Source organism: Ascidiella aspersa, chromosome 2 (genome assembly GCF_963924565.1).
Source record: "Ascidiella aspersa chromosome 2, kaAscAspe10.2, whole genome shotgun sequence".
In the NCBI taxonomy this organism is placed as follows: Eukaryota; Metazoa; Chordata; class Ascidiacea; order Phlebobranchia; family Ascidiidae; genus Ascidiella; species Ascidiella aspersa.
In genome coordinates, this window is record NC_139448.1 from 7,766,421 (window position 1) to 7,782,480 (window position 16,060).

General features: G+C 37.5%; 1 protein-coding gene across 1 annotated transcript; it reads left to right on the forward strand.

Annotated features, from left to right (window-relative positions):
- The first annotated feature begins 12,541 nt into the window (after nucleotides 1-12,541).
- LOC146163372 (uncharacterized) lies at nucleotides 12,542-15,671 on the forward strand. Its single transcript, XM_083380467.1, has 5 exons — nucleotides 12,542-12,608; nucleotides 14,277-14,471; nucleotides 14,845-14,985; nucleotides 15,188-15,331; nucleotides 15,418-15,671. Exons 1-5 carry the CDS (start codon nucleotides 12,542-12,544, stop codon nucleotides 15,669-15,671), a joined length of 801 nt encoding a protein of 266 aa, XP_083236593.1.
- Nucleotides 15,672-16,060: the final 389 nt, after the last annotated feature.

The window sequence follows — 16,060 nt, forward strand, 5'->3', positions numbered from 1 at the left end:
ATGAGTAAATGGGATTAGCTATCGAAATGATGACGTTTATTGAATATTTAAAGTAAATGTGTAATTTGTTTTAAGTTTTTTAAAACTAGTTAAAGCTGATAAAAATGTCTTTGTCGATGGCTACAGCTGAACAAGTAAGTGTAGTGTGCATAACATTTTCCATGTGAAGTTAAGTTTAAATAACCATAACTAAAAGTACAACTATATGATAAATTTAGTGTAATAAATAAATCAGATCGGTTCAATATTTTTGTTTTTATAGTGTTGAACAGCCTCGTGTTTTCTAACAGCAAATCTCAATAGAAAAGCCTTGATCACCCTTATATCTATAAATAAGTACCAAGCAACTATTTAGGAATAACACTTCTGATAATTCATATGACAATAAATTATTTTGCAAAGCTGATTTAGGAATTTGCTATTTGAAATCAGACTCTTAGTGGGTCGCAAATCTTTGGAAAACAATAAACATCACCATTCACCAGGTCAAAGTAAACTCTTAAAGGATAATTTAACAACATAAAAGACTTGATATATAAGGACTGTAAATCTAATTAAACCTAAACATTATTTTTATCGAATGCTATATTCTCTATTGATCCAATATTTTTATTTTCCTATAGTTTCGTTCCATTCCTTGCAACGAGATTGAAATCCTCAATGGCGAAGAGGGCGAGTTGGGATCAGGTTCATTCGGAGTAGTTCGACTCGCAAGGCATCACTCGATTGGCTTGGTGGCTCTCAAGTGTTTTCCAGTCACTGGCAGCCGAAGGCAAAAGGTTCTGCTGGAAAAGAAGTAAGTGTCTAAGAGTAAGGAACCCCAGGCCCAAAAGTTTAAGTTGTTACTAAACGAAAAAAAAAACCACTATGTAACGTCATAGTTTTCTGTATAATATTAAATTCTAGGCTACTTCTCTCCGCAATTAAAACTTTATGTAAGAAAAACTTAACAACACTTTTTGGGGGTTTGGGGCACATGGCCATGCCCCCACACCCTTCTACCACAAAAAGAAAAACCATACTTTGTGCCTATGTTAACTAAGTAAGTACAAAAAATAATTATGTTTCTACCAAGTCTTATTCCACTATATTAAAATCGTTTTAGCTTGGCTTAGTGCATCCCATCGCACCGTAAAAAAAAAGTTTGGGCAATTTAGAAGTTATTGTAGCGACTTTTTAGTTATGTTGAGAAACTTATGGTAGTATCCTATATTCGTTTAATAAGTAACAAAACCTAAAGTCGCTAAGTGAGTTCTATCCGGGTAAATATAAATTCTATTCTGTCCTTAGGAATAATTAAACACAACAAATGTATCTCTTTAGTATATATTGGGTTAAGTGTAAAAGATGAGCGTTAATAACTATCACAAACAAGAGTTTAGCATTACTATCGGCATTACACAAATCTACTTACAATATTATTGTCAAATCATAGCATGTTACTGCAATAACCACGAATCAAAACTGGCATATTAGAACCGAATCGTTCTCAAATATATAGCACAAAATGCAATACAATTTAGCAAAGTCATCACGCTAACAATTCTATTTTTGGCCAAGTTGGTAATTTAGAAACACAAAAAAAGTCCATCAGTCGTTCAAAGACCTGCAGACTAGGCAGCAGGAATTTGCTAAGATAAACAGTACACAGGACTGGGCGCCCACTTATCTCGCCCGAGTGGCCATCGCTTCGGGCAGCGAATGTCGCTCGCACGCACAGGCTACATTAACATTGTATGCTCTAAATAACCGAAATAAAGTCGTGGTAATGTACACCTGAAAAAGATAGAAAGGAACAGAAAATAACTACATTAATTTCGAAATGCAAAAACACTTTAGAATTATCGCCGTCTTAAAACCTATTTAACAATTCGTAATAACTCCTAATGATAGTGGAACTTTGAGATTATAGCTTGTGACAATTAACAAATTTAGGTGTTTACTGTGTTGATAAACACGTAACACTTATAAGGCCTCTTTTGTGAATTAATTACATCGTTGAAGCTTTTGTATTGAAGACAACACTTGTCCAATCTACAACTAACAAAATAAAGGAACTGTGTGCTGTTTATAAGGTTAGGCTACATCATTTTGTCACGTTCAGATATAACTTAATGCCGACACATTTTGACACAACGTTGTGACGTCACGGTATGTGGTAACTTTGTGACGTTACTTTATGACGAAACTTTGTGACAACATCTCTGAAAAAATTGTCCGCGCCTGATCACAGTGTATTTTTAATCGCACGAATTACGATAAAAACTTTGTATTCAGGAGACATATAACGCATTAGGCACACAAAAATTATTGCACATTGCTTTGAGCCTGCAGCTAAAAGGCTGTTTAGAAATCACGCAAAATTTTCACGCGATGTTCACAACAGTATACGTTTCCTTTATGTTGTTGCAATAGGCGTTAGACATAACACAATTTATTGCAAAAACAGTATAGAATTGTGCAAACCGGTAAAACATGAATACCCCCGCGTATGTTACTTTGAAAAGGTGTAAGAAAAATACTTGTAAAAAGTTGGAAAATGTTTATCTTAGTTGAATTATAATTAAAGTATAGAGCTTTTATAGCTTCGCAAATATGCTAAGTTATAAAATACAGAAAAATGCCAGAGGTGCACGACAAATTTTAGCTCAATAGATGAGTTCCAAATCAGCAAAAAGTAAACGAAAGTTTTGCGCGACGATTTTTAAATTTTGACAAAACCTGTTTGGAGATGATTGGCATGGCGTGGTCTCACACCCGTGTACACAACGTAGGTCTCAACAAACCGTACCATACTGTAGCCTACTAAATACATCCCATAGGACAATGTTCGACAACCCTTAGTCGCTGTCCAAAGTCGAACCCAGAGTGGTTTCAGCACGCCAAAATAAAATTTGAATTTTGTTGTTAAAACGTGTAGTTTTAATAGGTTTGTTTTACCAACTGTTGAACAGGAGCGGGTTTAAAACGATTTTACCTCTAAAAATCGGTCTAATTAAATGTAAGAAGAGATGGTTTTAAAAGCGTTCAAAAACCAAAACGTGTTTGCTAGTTTACAATGTGAGTTTACAGGGTGTCACCAATGTAAACAATGAAAGGATGAAATAACAATACTTTAAGAAACGCGAAAATTTTAATCGTTTTTCCAGATTCCAGTAATCAGTTAGTGTGTGGTGGTTGTTCACTTTTACACCGGTGGCCACCAAACTATGTTCCGCTGGATGATTGACACATCTTAATTCCGACTTCATATAAAACCCTTAAACAGAGTTTCGTAAACCATGATGGCAGTTTGATTTGCTTGGGTCGGCGACTAAAGAAGTTCGCATGGTTAGATTTATTAACATTGGTTTTAAACAAGATTTCTACAATATTTGAAAAAATGCCGAAGCGAGACGAAGACTTAAATATGGAGCTGTTAAACTCTTAAGGTTAAGATCAAGTTTAAATGAAGTCCTATAAAGACGCATTGAGATATATTAGGTTCAACAGCAGTTAAACTGCCTATTCCGCATATACAAATAATTCGATCGCCATTTTTCAAAGTGTCATTATCGTAAAACATCAAACTCCAGGTGGCAAAGTAAAGCACAAAAATAGTATAATGTTACATTTGTGGCACAAAATGGAGCCTTTTTCGTATCATTTGATCTACTGCAGTGGTCGGCAAACTGTGGGCCGCATAGCCATTTTTAGTGGGCCGCGAGTTACTTTAGAAAAGCTGAGTGTCATCAAGTAGTTGTGGGCCGCGAGATAGCCGAACGTTCATTGCACTGAATTTTAAAAGTTCTTCTTTCTAATAAATTTAATTGCCTAAGCGCGGTGCTGACCCGCGTGCCAAATGTGTCCATGAGAGTGCCTATAGCCCACTTCAACTATGTAAACGCAAATTGTTTTGCGCTTCGCGTGTTTTTTTTTCGTTTAATAGTATCTTTGCAATACATTATGACATGGCAGCGTCGGTATCAAGGCGCCGTGTAATATTTCACCTTTTCTTGGTGTCAAGTTCTGTCAACAGCCTAACATGGGTGAGCTTGTACTCCCTGCGTAATGCAATTTCTACCAAAATATATCATGTAATTTACACAAACATCGTGTAAACGTGTTTCGTGCGAAACTTTTTACGTGGCTGCGAGTGCCGCCAATTAGCTGTGGAGATTATATAGTGTTAAATTGTTTATGCGTCGTGTGGCTCATAACTTTACAGTCGAATTTCTGGTAAATTAAACTATAAATGCCGTACCATCGAGCAATATTCGAATCCTTTTATGTGCAATATGCGTCACGTATCTTTTCATTTTTGCCAAAAACCAATAAACCCTATTTATTTATTTTTTTTATACGCGAATGTTGATTTTACATTCATATATGCGCACGAGTTCGTTCGAGAACAACAAAAGTGTTTCTCAGAACAATTGTTATATAACGTAACTTTGTGGCGTCATGCTAGTTTCTCCAACTCAAAACAAATATACTGGTTCCACTGCTGTTTTTGTAGTAGTTTTACCTAGTGGGCCTTCAATAGCTCTGAAAAGATTACTTTGGGCCGTGACAAAAAAAAGTTTGCCTACCACTGGCCTACTGCATTAAATATTCTAGTGTTACTTTAAATGATCTTAGTGTGCTTTCTGTCGTACCACGATGAAAGAACTTAATAAACGTTTCAAACTTGCCAACATAATCCTAGAAAACGCGGACAAATGTCGTTTAAAATTATTTTAATTACGATTTGGACGTGTTATTAGTGTCTACATAAGGACCTATTCTGAACATATTTCCTATACGCGTTTGCCCGTATTTGCAGGTTAAAGAAAGAAATGGAAGCGATACAAAAGGCAAACCACCAGAACATCATTCGTGTGCACGGGTGGACCAAATGGCAGAACGCAATGGCAATTGTGGCAGAGTTGATGCCAAATGGAAACCTTAGAGATGTCTTCATGGACGAAGATGCTAATCTTCCCATCCCATTGCGCTTGCGAATGCTAACGGATGTTGCGAGAGGACTGGCCTTCATCCACAACTTCAGCAGTGAAAAGCGTCTGGTCCATGGCGACATCAAACCGGAAAACATACTCTTTGACAGAAACCTCCAGTGCAAGATAGCTGACTTCGGCGCCGCTGAATTTCGCAGCTACACGACAACTCTAACAGTTTCATCTGCCGCTGCAAGCACAGAAGCTCAATACACACCAGCGTATACCGCTCCTGAGCGCCTTGTTAGTCTACAGACGCCGCTTACTAAAGAGATGGACGTCTACAGTTACGCTCTCGTGGTTCACATGGCGCTGACCCAAAAGAACCCATACACACTTGGTCACAGTGCATTGTTTACGGCGGTGAAAAAAGGAGAACGTCCTCTATTGGATGACGTCAACAAACTCAAGTCCACTCTCAACCAGCAAGACAGAGAAATTGTCGATCTTCTGGTAGATGTTATGAAAAAGTGCTGGAAACAAAACCCCAAAGATCGCCCCACTATGATTGACGTCCGAAATAAACTGGAAGCCAGACTTTCTAAAATAAAACCTGACGTAATTTTGCATCAGGTCGCTGACGCGGTCAAGCAGATAGACATTGGTGATACGTCATTCAGCGATGGCGAGTTCTCGCCTCTTAATACGTTAACTCTACAAGCAGGCCTAGTTGTCACACACTCGCCTTCTGAAAGACCTGGAGGTAACTCAATATGACTTAATTCTGGTTTAGGTGAGCAAAGTTTGAATAAAAGTGGTGCGCTACAGAAAGGCAAACAAAACAAATGATCTGAGATAAGGGTGTAAAAAATGTTTTATTAGTCGTTTAAATTAATTAAATTACATTATTGCACTTTAGGTTCACACGTCAAGTTGTTTTTTAACCAAACCTACCATTTAGCTATACTTAATAATTATTTATTAAAAATGAATTCCTGGCTAATGGAATTGTGTGTAAAATCTAACAAACTTTGGAACTCAGGCCTAAAACGTGTACACAGACAGATAATATAATTTTTTTTTTGTTTTATGTTTCTAGAAGTTGAGGCTTCTAACCAAATCACCTACGACGAACTGCACAGTACGCCTGGTACATCGCAGCAGTCTGACCAACAAGCACAACGTGGTGCAGGTTATTTCTGTTGTTGGCACGATGTTTACAATTATAAGGCTTAATTCAACTGTCTGGTGTTGTCAAACTATAAAGCATTTGTATTCTGTAAACATTCAATCATAATTATCCCCAGTTAGGACTGCAGAGAGGGTTTAATTTAAATCAAGTTCGACTCATAAAGTTCGAAATAAAATCGAATCTAGAGTTCATCACCCGACTACAACTCAAACTGCGAAACCCGATATACCACCAATCCACACAATTAAAACAGGGCGGACACAGCAATCCACTCATAGTGGTGTTAAACAGGGTGGGCCGGAAAAACCTACCACATTTCAAATTGTCACTGTACCAAAGCTTTAGCAGTACGACAGGAGGTTGAATTGAAATATTGCAGCAAATAACTTACGATTTGTGAAGTAAATAATGTATTGTGCAAATTTTTACAATTTTGTATCTGTATGTAAAATGGCCTGGACTGGCGAACACCGTGCATTTATTGTGGAAGATTTCGTTAGAAATGGTGAATCTGAGACTCGAGGGCGCCATCTACAGGATGTAAAACATAAATAGATCAAATAGTAACCTTTTGACTTTCGAGATGAGACAATACATGTTTTAATTGCTTAAAAATTTTGTCTCTTTTTCCCACTTTCAAATGTGATAAGTTTTTCTGCCGCACCCTTCACCAGTCCGCGCCATTTTACATACAGATACAAATGCACAATACATTATTTACTTATAAAAACTAAAACCTGAAACACAAATGGTAAGTCGTTTTTTTTCTTTTTTTTTTCTTTTTTATGGTAAGTCCTTTGCTGCAATATTTCAATTAGACCTCTTGTCAAACTGCTACAGCTTTGGTACAGTAACAATGTGAAATGTGGTAGGTTTTTCTGGCCCACTCTGTATAGCATTGTAGGTAAAAACGTTCCACCCCATTCTATTCCGCGTTTACGATTTACATTACCCTTTACGATTTACATTCCCCTTTACGATTTTAGGACGTTCTTAATGGTTACAAACTTGCTACAGCGCAAAGCACGACGGAATTCAGCCAAATAAAACGACTTTGTCAGGTCCTGAGCCGGATCAGAATCCCAAATCTGCAGTCCTGTCCGAAGTATTTTTTTAAAACAAAAATATTATCCTTGCCCTGATTAAATTGTTTTGACTAATTTATAATAACTAATTATTTTTTATATCAATAGAATATTTACAACAGGATAGAAAAGTTCAATTTTATAATCAATTTAAAAGTTTGGCTTGTCGAAGAAAAAAAACTGTTCAAACACAATTACTCTATAAGTCTATAAGATATGTTTTGGGATTTTTTAAGCTATTCCTATTAATAAATCAAATATCAGTAGTCACTTGGTTTAAGAAAATAACATATTGCATTTTTATCAACACGTCGTTTTCGTTTTTAACGTAACCTACAATTTAGCTATGCTAAATAATTATTTACCTAAAATTGGATTCCTGGCTAATGGAATTCTGTGTCAAATTTAACAAACTTTGGAACTCAGGCCTTAAACGTGTACACAGACAGACAATAATTAATCATTCCATGCAAATTGTTCGAATTACTTTAATTTTATGTTGTTTTATGTTGCTAGAAGTTGCAGCTTCTAACCCAACAACTTACGACAAACTGCACAGTACGCCTGGTACATCGCAGCAGTCTGAGCAACAAGTACAACCTGGTGCAGGTTATTTCTGTTGTTTACACGATGTTTACAATTATAAGGCGTGTTTCACTTGCCGAACGTCATTCTACTCCGATTTCTAAAGTTCCCCTAAGCAACAATTTATTTCTGATTTCAATACACACATCCTGATTTTGGGAATATCTTTACAACAAAGTAGGAATACTTCTTTTTGTTACTAGCTTTGAAAGTTTGACAGTGGCACGTCGCGGAAAAAAAAAGTTTCTCGAAACTCTCCAAACACAATTATCTAAACTTATCTTTATCGTCTTTTAAGTTACTTTGGTCATTGAATTCTGGCCACCTGCTGTTAGGTTCGCATGCCAATTTTCCGGTTTTATTTATAGATAGCGATTTCATTGAGACAGCCATTAGTGGAGAAGAGCTTCGAGCGACGTTTAAACAACACAGTGAGTAGCCTAACATTACATAGATGTACACAAGATGATGGGTGTACAAAATACTAAAAAAATAGATAACGGATATTTAATTGAAAAGCCTTATTTTTCAATTTTGTAGCCTAAAGCTTCAAGAAGTGTTAACTATTCAATATCAGTTTAAATAATAACGGTGTTATATCCATTAAGAATCAATTTCTTTTCGGTTATAATGCCGCTGTTAACAAACAACCAAAGATTTTATGAATACATTTAAATAACATAATTAATTTAAAAATTAATGTAAAGACTCTGTATTTATTATTTTAAAGGTAGTGACTTAGAAAAACTACTGAAGGCGTGTTTGCAACATTTCAAGATGCTGCGATTCGGCAAAGCACGTGACCAAGTCGAGAGGTTGCTGAAGTTGATCCGCGAGCGCAAATATTCATCCGCCGTCGAGCTGGAAGTGTTGGCGTTTAAGCTGCGCAAGAAGAAGCACTACTTACAATCTGCCGCCTTCTACCGCGTCGCGGCATCGCTCCACACAAACAAAGTCAACACTGAACACGCCTTGGAAGGAATTAAGAGATGTGTTGAAGGAATGACAATCGTAAATAAAGAACTTGCTGCGTGTGACGTCAGCGCAAAACAAGCCATTACCAAACACGTGATCCCACTAATGCGTGACGTAAGGCATGAGGTGCAAAAGGTGAGAAACGTCGATGGGGATGCGAGCTGTGTGTACGAAGCTTGGTGCCTGCATTTGATTGGCATGAGTCAATATTACATCAAGGAGTGGAAGCATTGGGAAGTTACATTGCAAGAAACGATCGCCTTGATGGAAAATCGTTTAGGTACTGACTCCGCCAAGTACAAAGTTTACTGTTACTTTTTGCACAACATCGGGATAGCTTACGAAAATATGTCGAAGTATGAACTTGCGGCAACTTATTACAAGAAAGCAATCGAAAGGTATAAAAAATGTTCGGAATACACGGATGAGGATGAAAGACAGCAGTATATAGAGTTTAGTGAAAGCGTCCTTAGGGGCGTTCAAAACAAGTTACTCTGACGATGACGTAATTCAAGTTTTAAACTTCAGCGTTCAAACACCGCATGGTTTTGTATGTTTATAATTGTGTTACAACAAACAACTTTTTAATTTTCATGCCAAATTAAATATTAACATGTTCAAAGTACTGTTGTGATATTTTTGCAGCCGATTTTACGAAAACCTAATTTGTATTTTGTCGTTTGTTAAAATAGTGTACATTAGTGTAACTCACATAAAACGATTTCAACATCGCCAACAGAAAAATGTAAACTAAATTATTCACCATTTTTTTTACTAAATGTTGTTTCGCAAATTGGCCTTCGAAATTAGTAACGCAACATGTTTCAAATTATATGGGTCTGTTGTTTTTATCTTTGATCTATACAATACAAAAAATAACGCGAACTATTTCTAATGTTGATTTTAACACAACGAAACAGATTTAACGTCGTCGCCTTATATACAGAGTATTGATTCATCGTGTATTTAATAACATACGTCGCCTGTATGTATGCTGATGCTAGATATTTATTTTGGGAATAATTTACTGCGATACGATTCGATAAGAAATGACGTCGTACTATCGTGAACTTAGCATAGCTTCGAGCCGATATTATCGGACACGCGTCATCAGTACTTCGTAACCACGAACCATGTCGAGTTTGAAACGGATAAACTCATTTATGGGCCTCGCGTTACTTTAACATTTATTAGAAAAAACTTCGGATGCACAAAACCAATCCATTTTGTTTTTAATTTCTTTAATTACTTTCTATTTATAAGTTTCTGTTTTTCGGTAAACTGCTTTTCATTTTAGTATTCATGCTAACGCAAAGTTTTGTGATTAGTTGTACAACGAAATCAACGAAATCAACGTAATCTGCGTATGGCAGTTTTCCAGTTTGCAAAAACGTCGGACCCAAGTCGTCACGTGATACTTGAACAACACCCACACATGCCCCTATACAACAGGTTACACAAAGAGGATATGTAAATTTGTAAACGCCTCTGCCTGACGTTTGATTAATTCGCCCATACACGTTCTGCCGTGCGTATAAAGCACGTTAGTCTTTCGTGCCATCATGTTTACACCAAAGTTTCGCTGGGCTGAGCGTTGCACAGTTGACAAAGATATAGGAATGAACGTTAATTCTAAGTTGAGAAGTAGCAATTTCAAGAACAAGTTAGCAATTTTGAACTAATAAAAGACCCCAAAATAGTATGCCGCAGCTGTGATTGGGTTAAGTTTGTTGACGCTTATATGACGTACGCCACTTTTCGCCTAATCTAACAAAAGCTTAAACTTTCTATGGTCACACTTTGCATGGTTACACTTATTACCGGCGACTTTGAATTATTCTTCCTTGATGATGAACTTCAAATGAGTAAAACGATATTATCAAAAATAGTTTCGTCACATTCTTTATAAGCGAGGCTTGGATTCATTTCTTTGTCTTTTAAGTAGGCGCTAACTATATTATGTAAGCAGAGATTTGTTTTGAATTATTTTAAAAAATCGCTCTAATTATTTGGGAGAGCGTTTTGGTTATTCGAAACACCTTGAACACAATGATTCTGTTCCACTGTTTACAGAAAAAACATAGATGTTTAGCTTAGATGCCAAGTATAAGCGACAAAAATGACTGCAAACTTTTGGCTTGCTGCAGTGACGGCGATGATACTGTGTGCTGTTTGTACTGGAATACCAGGTAAACACAAGTTTAAATCCTAATTTAAAGACCGATGCTTTCGCCCAATTTGAACTAAAATTTGCGTCGGTTAGTTATGCGCATAATTTGAGGTGGGATACGTGGGGTTGCAAAATTTTAAACCCGGAAAATACAAGCGCTCCAGTTTTTCAAAAATTTATTCAAATTGTTTAAAGCTGGGTAAGCATCATGCAATGTTAGTTCCGGACATTTGAAAAATACCATTGTGGCGAGGGAGATATTTCAATTTAAAATTTGAGCACATTTTGATCAGTACATTTTACATTTGTGGCTGCATACACGCTTTTAAACGTTCGTATTTTCGCACTAGGCAAAGCAATGTAAGCCCCTCTTGCTCTTTTTGTGCATTGTATCTTAACTAAGATTTTCGCCGGGTTTTTCTGAACGGTTTTAGCTTCATGATTGCCGAAAAAAATTTGTACAAAAATTAAAAGGAATATTTAAACGAAATGATCTTGATTTAGCAAATACGACAATAAATATATTTTTTCAATGCATAGTTTACTATAGTTTTACTATGCATTACAGCTATTTTTCAAACATTCGTTGCATTGCAATTACAAAAATCGCCGTATACCTTTGCGCACGAATTCACTCGACAACAAAAACTGTTTTAAGGTTATTTTATAAACCTTATAACGTTATTGTGTGACGTCATCCCAAAAAAAATTCCGGATCCACGCCGGGTAGATTCTGTTAAACTCCAATTTTGTTTGGGTTTTTGATCAATTTAATCTTATGGAGTCGTAGAGATGGAATTGCAATGTTGCCCAAATGAGCAAAAAAATTACAATAAAACTGAAATAAACAGCATCACGCAATTAGCCCATGTAGCCAATCGAGTTTTTTGTCGGCGGCGTTTCAAGCTGCAGCACAATTCCCGCTTTACATCGGACTATTATTACCAACAATCGTGCTATTGTAATTTTATAACTATAGCAGTGGTTACAGTTGCAGCAAAATCTCTTGTAAAATACAATTTCAGTTGACTGTTACACATTGATAGACGACACAATTTTTCGTTGCACGGTTAGACAACAAGTTACTTTATGCTTCAGGTATTCAGAGCAACGACCCATGCGACCTGCTTTTCAAATGCATGACGAAAGAAAATATATTCCCGCCAAGAGCAATTTCATCTTACAGGAGTTTTAAACAAAGAAATGCTCTCAGAGGTGACCATAGTTGCGTAAAAGCATATACACTTTAATGGTTTATCCTTGAAAGTAATGAACCCGGCAAGAAGAATGCAGTGCATTTTTTTCTGGTTAAGGAATGATTATATAATCAGTCATGGTTGAAATGTTTAATAAGAATTTGTGAAAATTTGTCATTAATTTTATTAATATTTCTAAATGTAAAACAATTGAAAATGCACGTTGTCCTTTTAATCTACTAAAAAACAATAAAATCTTTTTTCAATTGATATGTAATAACTTACCTGTAATCTGCCGAAATTAGCTCTAGGATTGGCGTACGTCAAAAAATCTGGGAATAAGAATGTATTCCCACGTCAGTATTGTTAAGTCTACAAAAATGTTTAAAAAAATTCTGAATTCAGGTTTTTCGGCGACAGCTATGGATCTGCGATTGTGTGCCACTGTCTTTAGAGACCTGATGCAAGACTTCGCAAGATACGACCCACGTAAGTTACCCTGGATTATATCCCTGCGTTTGTGATCTATATGCGTAGCTCAGTCTAACGGACCAGATTGAAACGTAAAAATGTGATATTTTTGAGGTAATTAAGGATAAATCTGTATTAGCGTCAGGAACCATATTTAACTCCTTATTTAAGATATTTTTTCTGAGAAATTACCTATTCCGTCAAAAAACTCTTTGTTTTATTACAAAACTGTAACTTAATGCACAAAATAATTTGGTTTCGGATCAGCACCTATTCCAGTCGATAGAATCGGAGGAGTACCAATACTATTAATTATATCGCATTTCTACTCCAATTCAATATTATTGGACATCCCTAAAGCTACCTCCTAATCCCCCCACCCACGGCAACGCCAAACGCCAAGTGTTCGACCAACGAAAAGAGGTCCTATACGCACATCCCAAGTCAATGAGGTACGCTTCGTAGACGGACAGCTTTTGTTGGTGGCCGCCCGTCGCATGTTTACGTGAACGGGGCGGAAATCCAGCTGCGGTGCGAAAGGCAGCCAGCGGATGCCATCAATAAACTGCTGCCGTTGCTCGGATTCGATACGCACGGTGTTTAGGCCAAAACAAAATACATATTTTTTAGTAAACATGAGTAGTAATGGCGTTTAGGCCCCAATCGTTAGGGTGTATTTTTTCTTGTCGACATCCATGTATAGTTGGCGCGCTTAGGCCCAAACTACATTACGTTGTATTTTTTTTTTCTAAATAAACATGTATAGTTGGCGCGCTTAGGCCCAAACTACATTACGTTGTATTTTTTTTTCTAAATAAACATGTAGAATTGGGGCGCTTAGGCCCAAACTACATTACGTTGTATTTTTTTTTCTAAATAAACATGTAGAATTGGGGCGCTTAGGCCCAAACTATACAGTAGGTTGTATTTTTTTTCTAAATAAACATGTAGAATTGGGGCGCTTAGGCCCAAACTATCCAGTAGGTTGTATTTTTCTTCTAAAAAACATGTATAATTGGGGCGCTTAGGCCCAAACTAATAGGATGTATTTTTCTTCTGACAAACCTGTATAGTTGTGGCGGTCAGGTCGAAACTATAGGTTGTATTTGCATCTCGGTAGACTAGTAAATTGTGGCCTTTGTTTTGCTTGTTAAGCCGCTTTCCTTAGTTGTACGGTTGCAAGTTCGAGCGTACAAAACGCCCCTTGTGCATTCTGAAACTTTGTGCGCGTCTCGGCATTCTTACAAAAGTTTACTTCTTCAACCTCTCGAAAAAAACGTGACCTAATTCTTTAAGGCCAAGGTGAAATCATGAGTATGACCTTACCCCGATCGCCAACTGGACAATTAAAGCATTCTAACTGAAACGACTGTACGGTATCATCTAAAAACTTTATAGCCTTTGGAATCAAGTAATTAGGTTGCCTGTTTCCCGAACGCCAAATCGATTTATAACCCAGCAAACCAGCATCATGGTTAACGTGGGCTCAGTATGTTCTCCTTTTATTTCCTGAAACAGTCCTCATATAATTTCCTAAAGAAAATCCGCCAAGCAATTGTATTTTCTCATTTCATATCGTAAAAGAAGTCCGCCAAACATTCCGAATGTCCTCCATTTTTATAAAACAAAGACGCGTGTAACTTGGCCATCGCCCTAATAACCCGCCCTCTTTTCGTATTTTACCAGGATTGCGCGCCACACATCGCCTCTATTACTTCCGTGACGACGCGTCGACTTTTCAAGAAGCCACAGCCTCGTGTTGCCAAGCCGGCGGAAAGCTGGCCATCTTCAGGAACGACGCCGAGTTTAATCGGATCCAGTGCGTAGCCACCCCCCGGCAAGGCGGACTACAGATGCACAGAGTGCAGTCCTCTTATATCGGTATGAGGTAGACTTATGCGCGTTTTGCTTTCGGTTCAACAAAAAAAAAATAAAAAAAACATAGTTTGATAAAACCAATGCCTTGTCGCGTTTTCCTTAAAGGTATTTAGACTTATTTAAGTTTCATCTTTGTTGGTCCTACAATAGCAGGTCTCATTAGCTAATTGTTTTATGACGTCACAATGTCATGCTGGCCCTGGTGCACGCGAACAAAAGTGTTTTTTAGGGTCCGTGTTAAAAAAATAGTTAAATAACCCCAGCACTAAACAATCTTTGAACATTTGTTATAAATACGACTTTCTATGTTTTTCTTGGGCCTGAATCAACTTGGCCAGACGATTGAGAACGTTTTTGCGTTGCTTTTTCTTAACAGCAAACACTCTGGTTGATCGTAACAACCACGACAGCACAGCAGACCATCAGCACAGCAAAATGTGCTTCGCGGTAACCACAGCGAGAAAGTGGCAAAACGTGGAATGCAACGTACCTCGGACATTTGTCTGCTACATAGACGGTAAGCAGAAACTATGGTTTGAGCTTAATGTCATACAAACTTAATAACATAAATAACATTGCAGATGTTGAATTAAACATTGAAAATAGACAGCTGTGTCGATTCGGTGGAGAACAAAAGTTAAACTGCTATGTGTTGTGTGTATTAAATCTGCAGGCAAAACAGGTTAGTTTTTAATTTCAGCACTCTGGTCTTCTTTCAGTTTCTTCAGCGGGTTTCAACGAAACAACGAATTGCATCAGTAAAGCAGTCGTAGCTAAGACAACAGGAACAACAAGCACAATAACAACCAACACGGCGACTCAAGAAACAACGACATTATCAACTACGGCAGCGGTAACCCCAAGTACAATAATAGCAAAAACAACAACAATAGCTACCACTATAGGTAAACAACCAACGAAACCAACATCACAATTCACAGCAACAGAGAAAACAACAATAACAGCAGAGTCATCGCAAACCGCAACGGATTCATCCCCAGCTGCAACAGAAACAGCATCCATATTGAAAAATACAGTTACAGCAGTCACCTCTGTAACAACAGAAACAGCAGCAGCAGCAGTAATCAGTTCCCAAAAAGATGGTCGGAAAACGAAAGGATCACAGACAAGGACATATTCGAAGACAGCATCCACAGAGGAAACATTCAGTACATCTACATCTCCTACAAAGACAAACCTTGAATTAGGAGCGACAACTCTACCTTCGTCTAGCACCAAATCGCATTGGTCGACAACGGGTGCTACACAGGATGCTCTAGCTTTAACCGATAACCAGTTTCCAGTTGCGCTCGGCTTGACGCAATCGCTAGCGCCAAACACAACTGCAAAACCGCAGCCTACGAGCAAATCAGTTGCGACACGAATACACACAGAGGAAACATCGCAGACAGCGCATGCTTCTGCAACCGCTCATCGTACTACGACAGCAGCAATTAAAACAGCAGGGATGTCCACACATCAAGCGACCAGCACTGTACTCAAGTTTACCGGCGAAACAAAATCTTATAAGGGCCAAAAGATGGGAAGACTAATTCAAATGACTAGTTCAACTAGTACAGAAATATCGTCAA

Excerpts from the sequence above, each read along its gene's own strand:
- LOC146163372 (XM_083380467.1), top strand. The coding sequence starts at position 12,542 with ATGGATCTGCGATTGTGTGCCACTGTCTTTAGAGACCTGATGCAAGAC. Across the intron at positions 14,472-14,844 it reads AGTGCAGTCCTCTTATATCG|CAAACACTCTGGTTGATCGT; the intron begins GTATGAGGTAGA and ends TTTTCTTAACAG. Across the intron at positions 14,986-15,187 it reads ATTTGTCTGCTACATAGACG|TTTCTTCAGCGGGTTTCAAC; the intron begins GTAAGCAGAAAC and ends GTCTTCTTTCAG.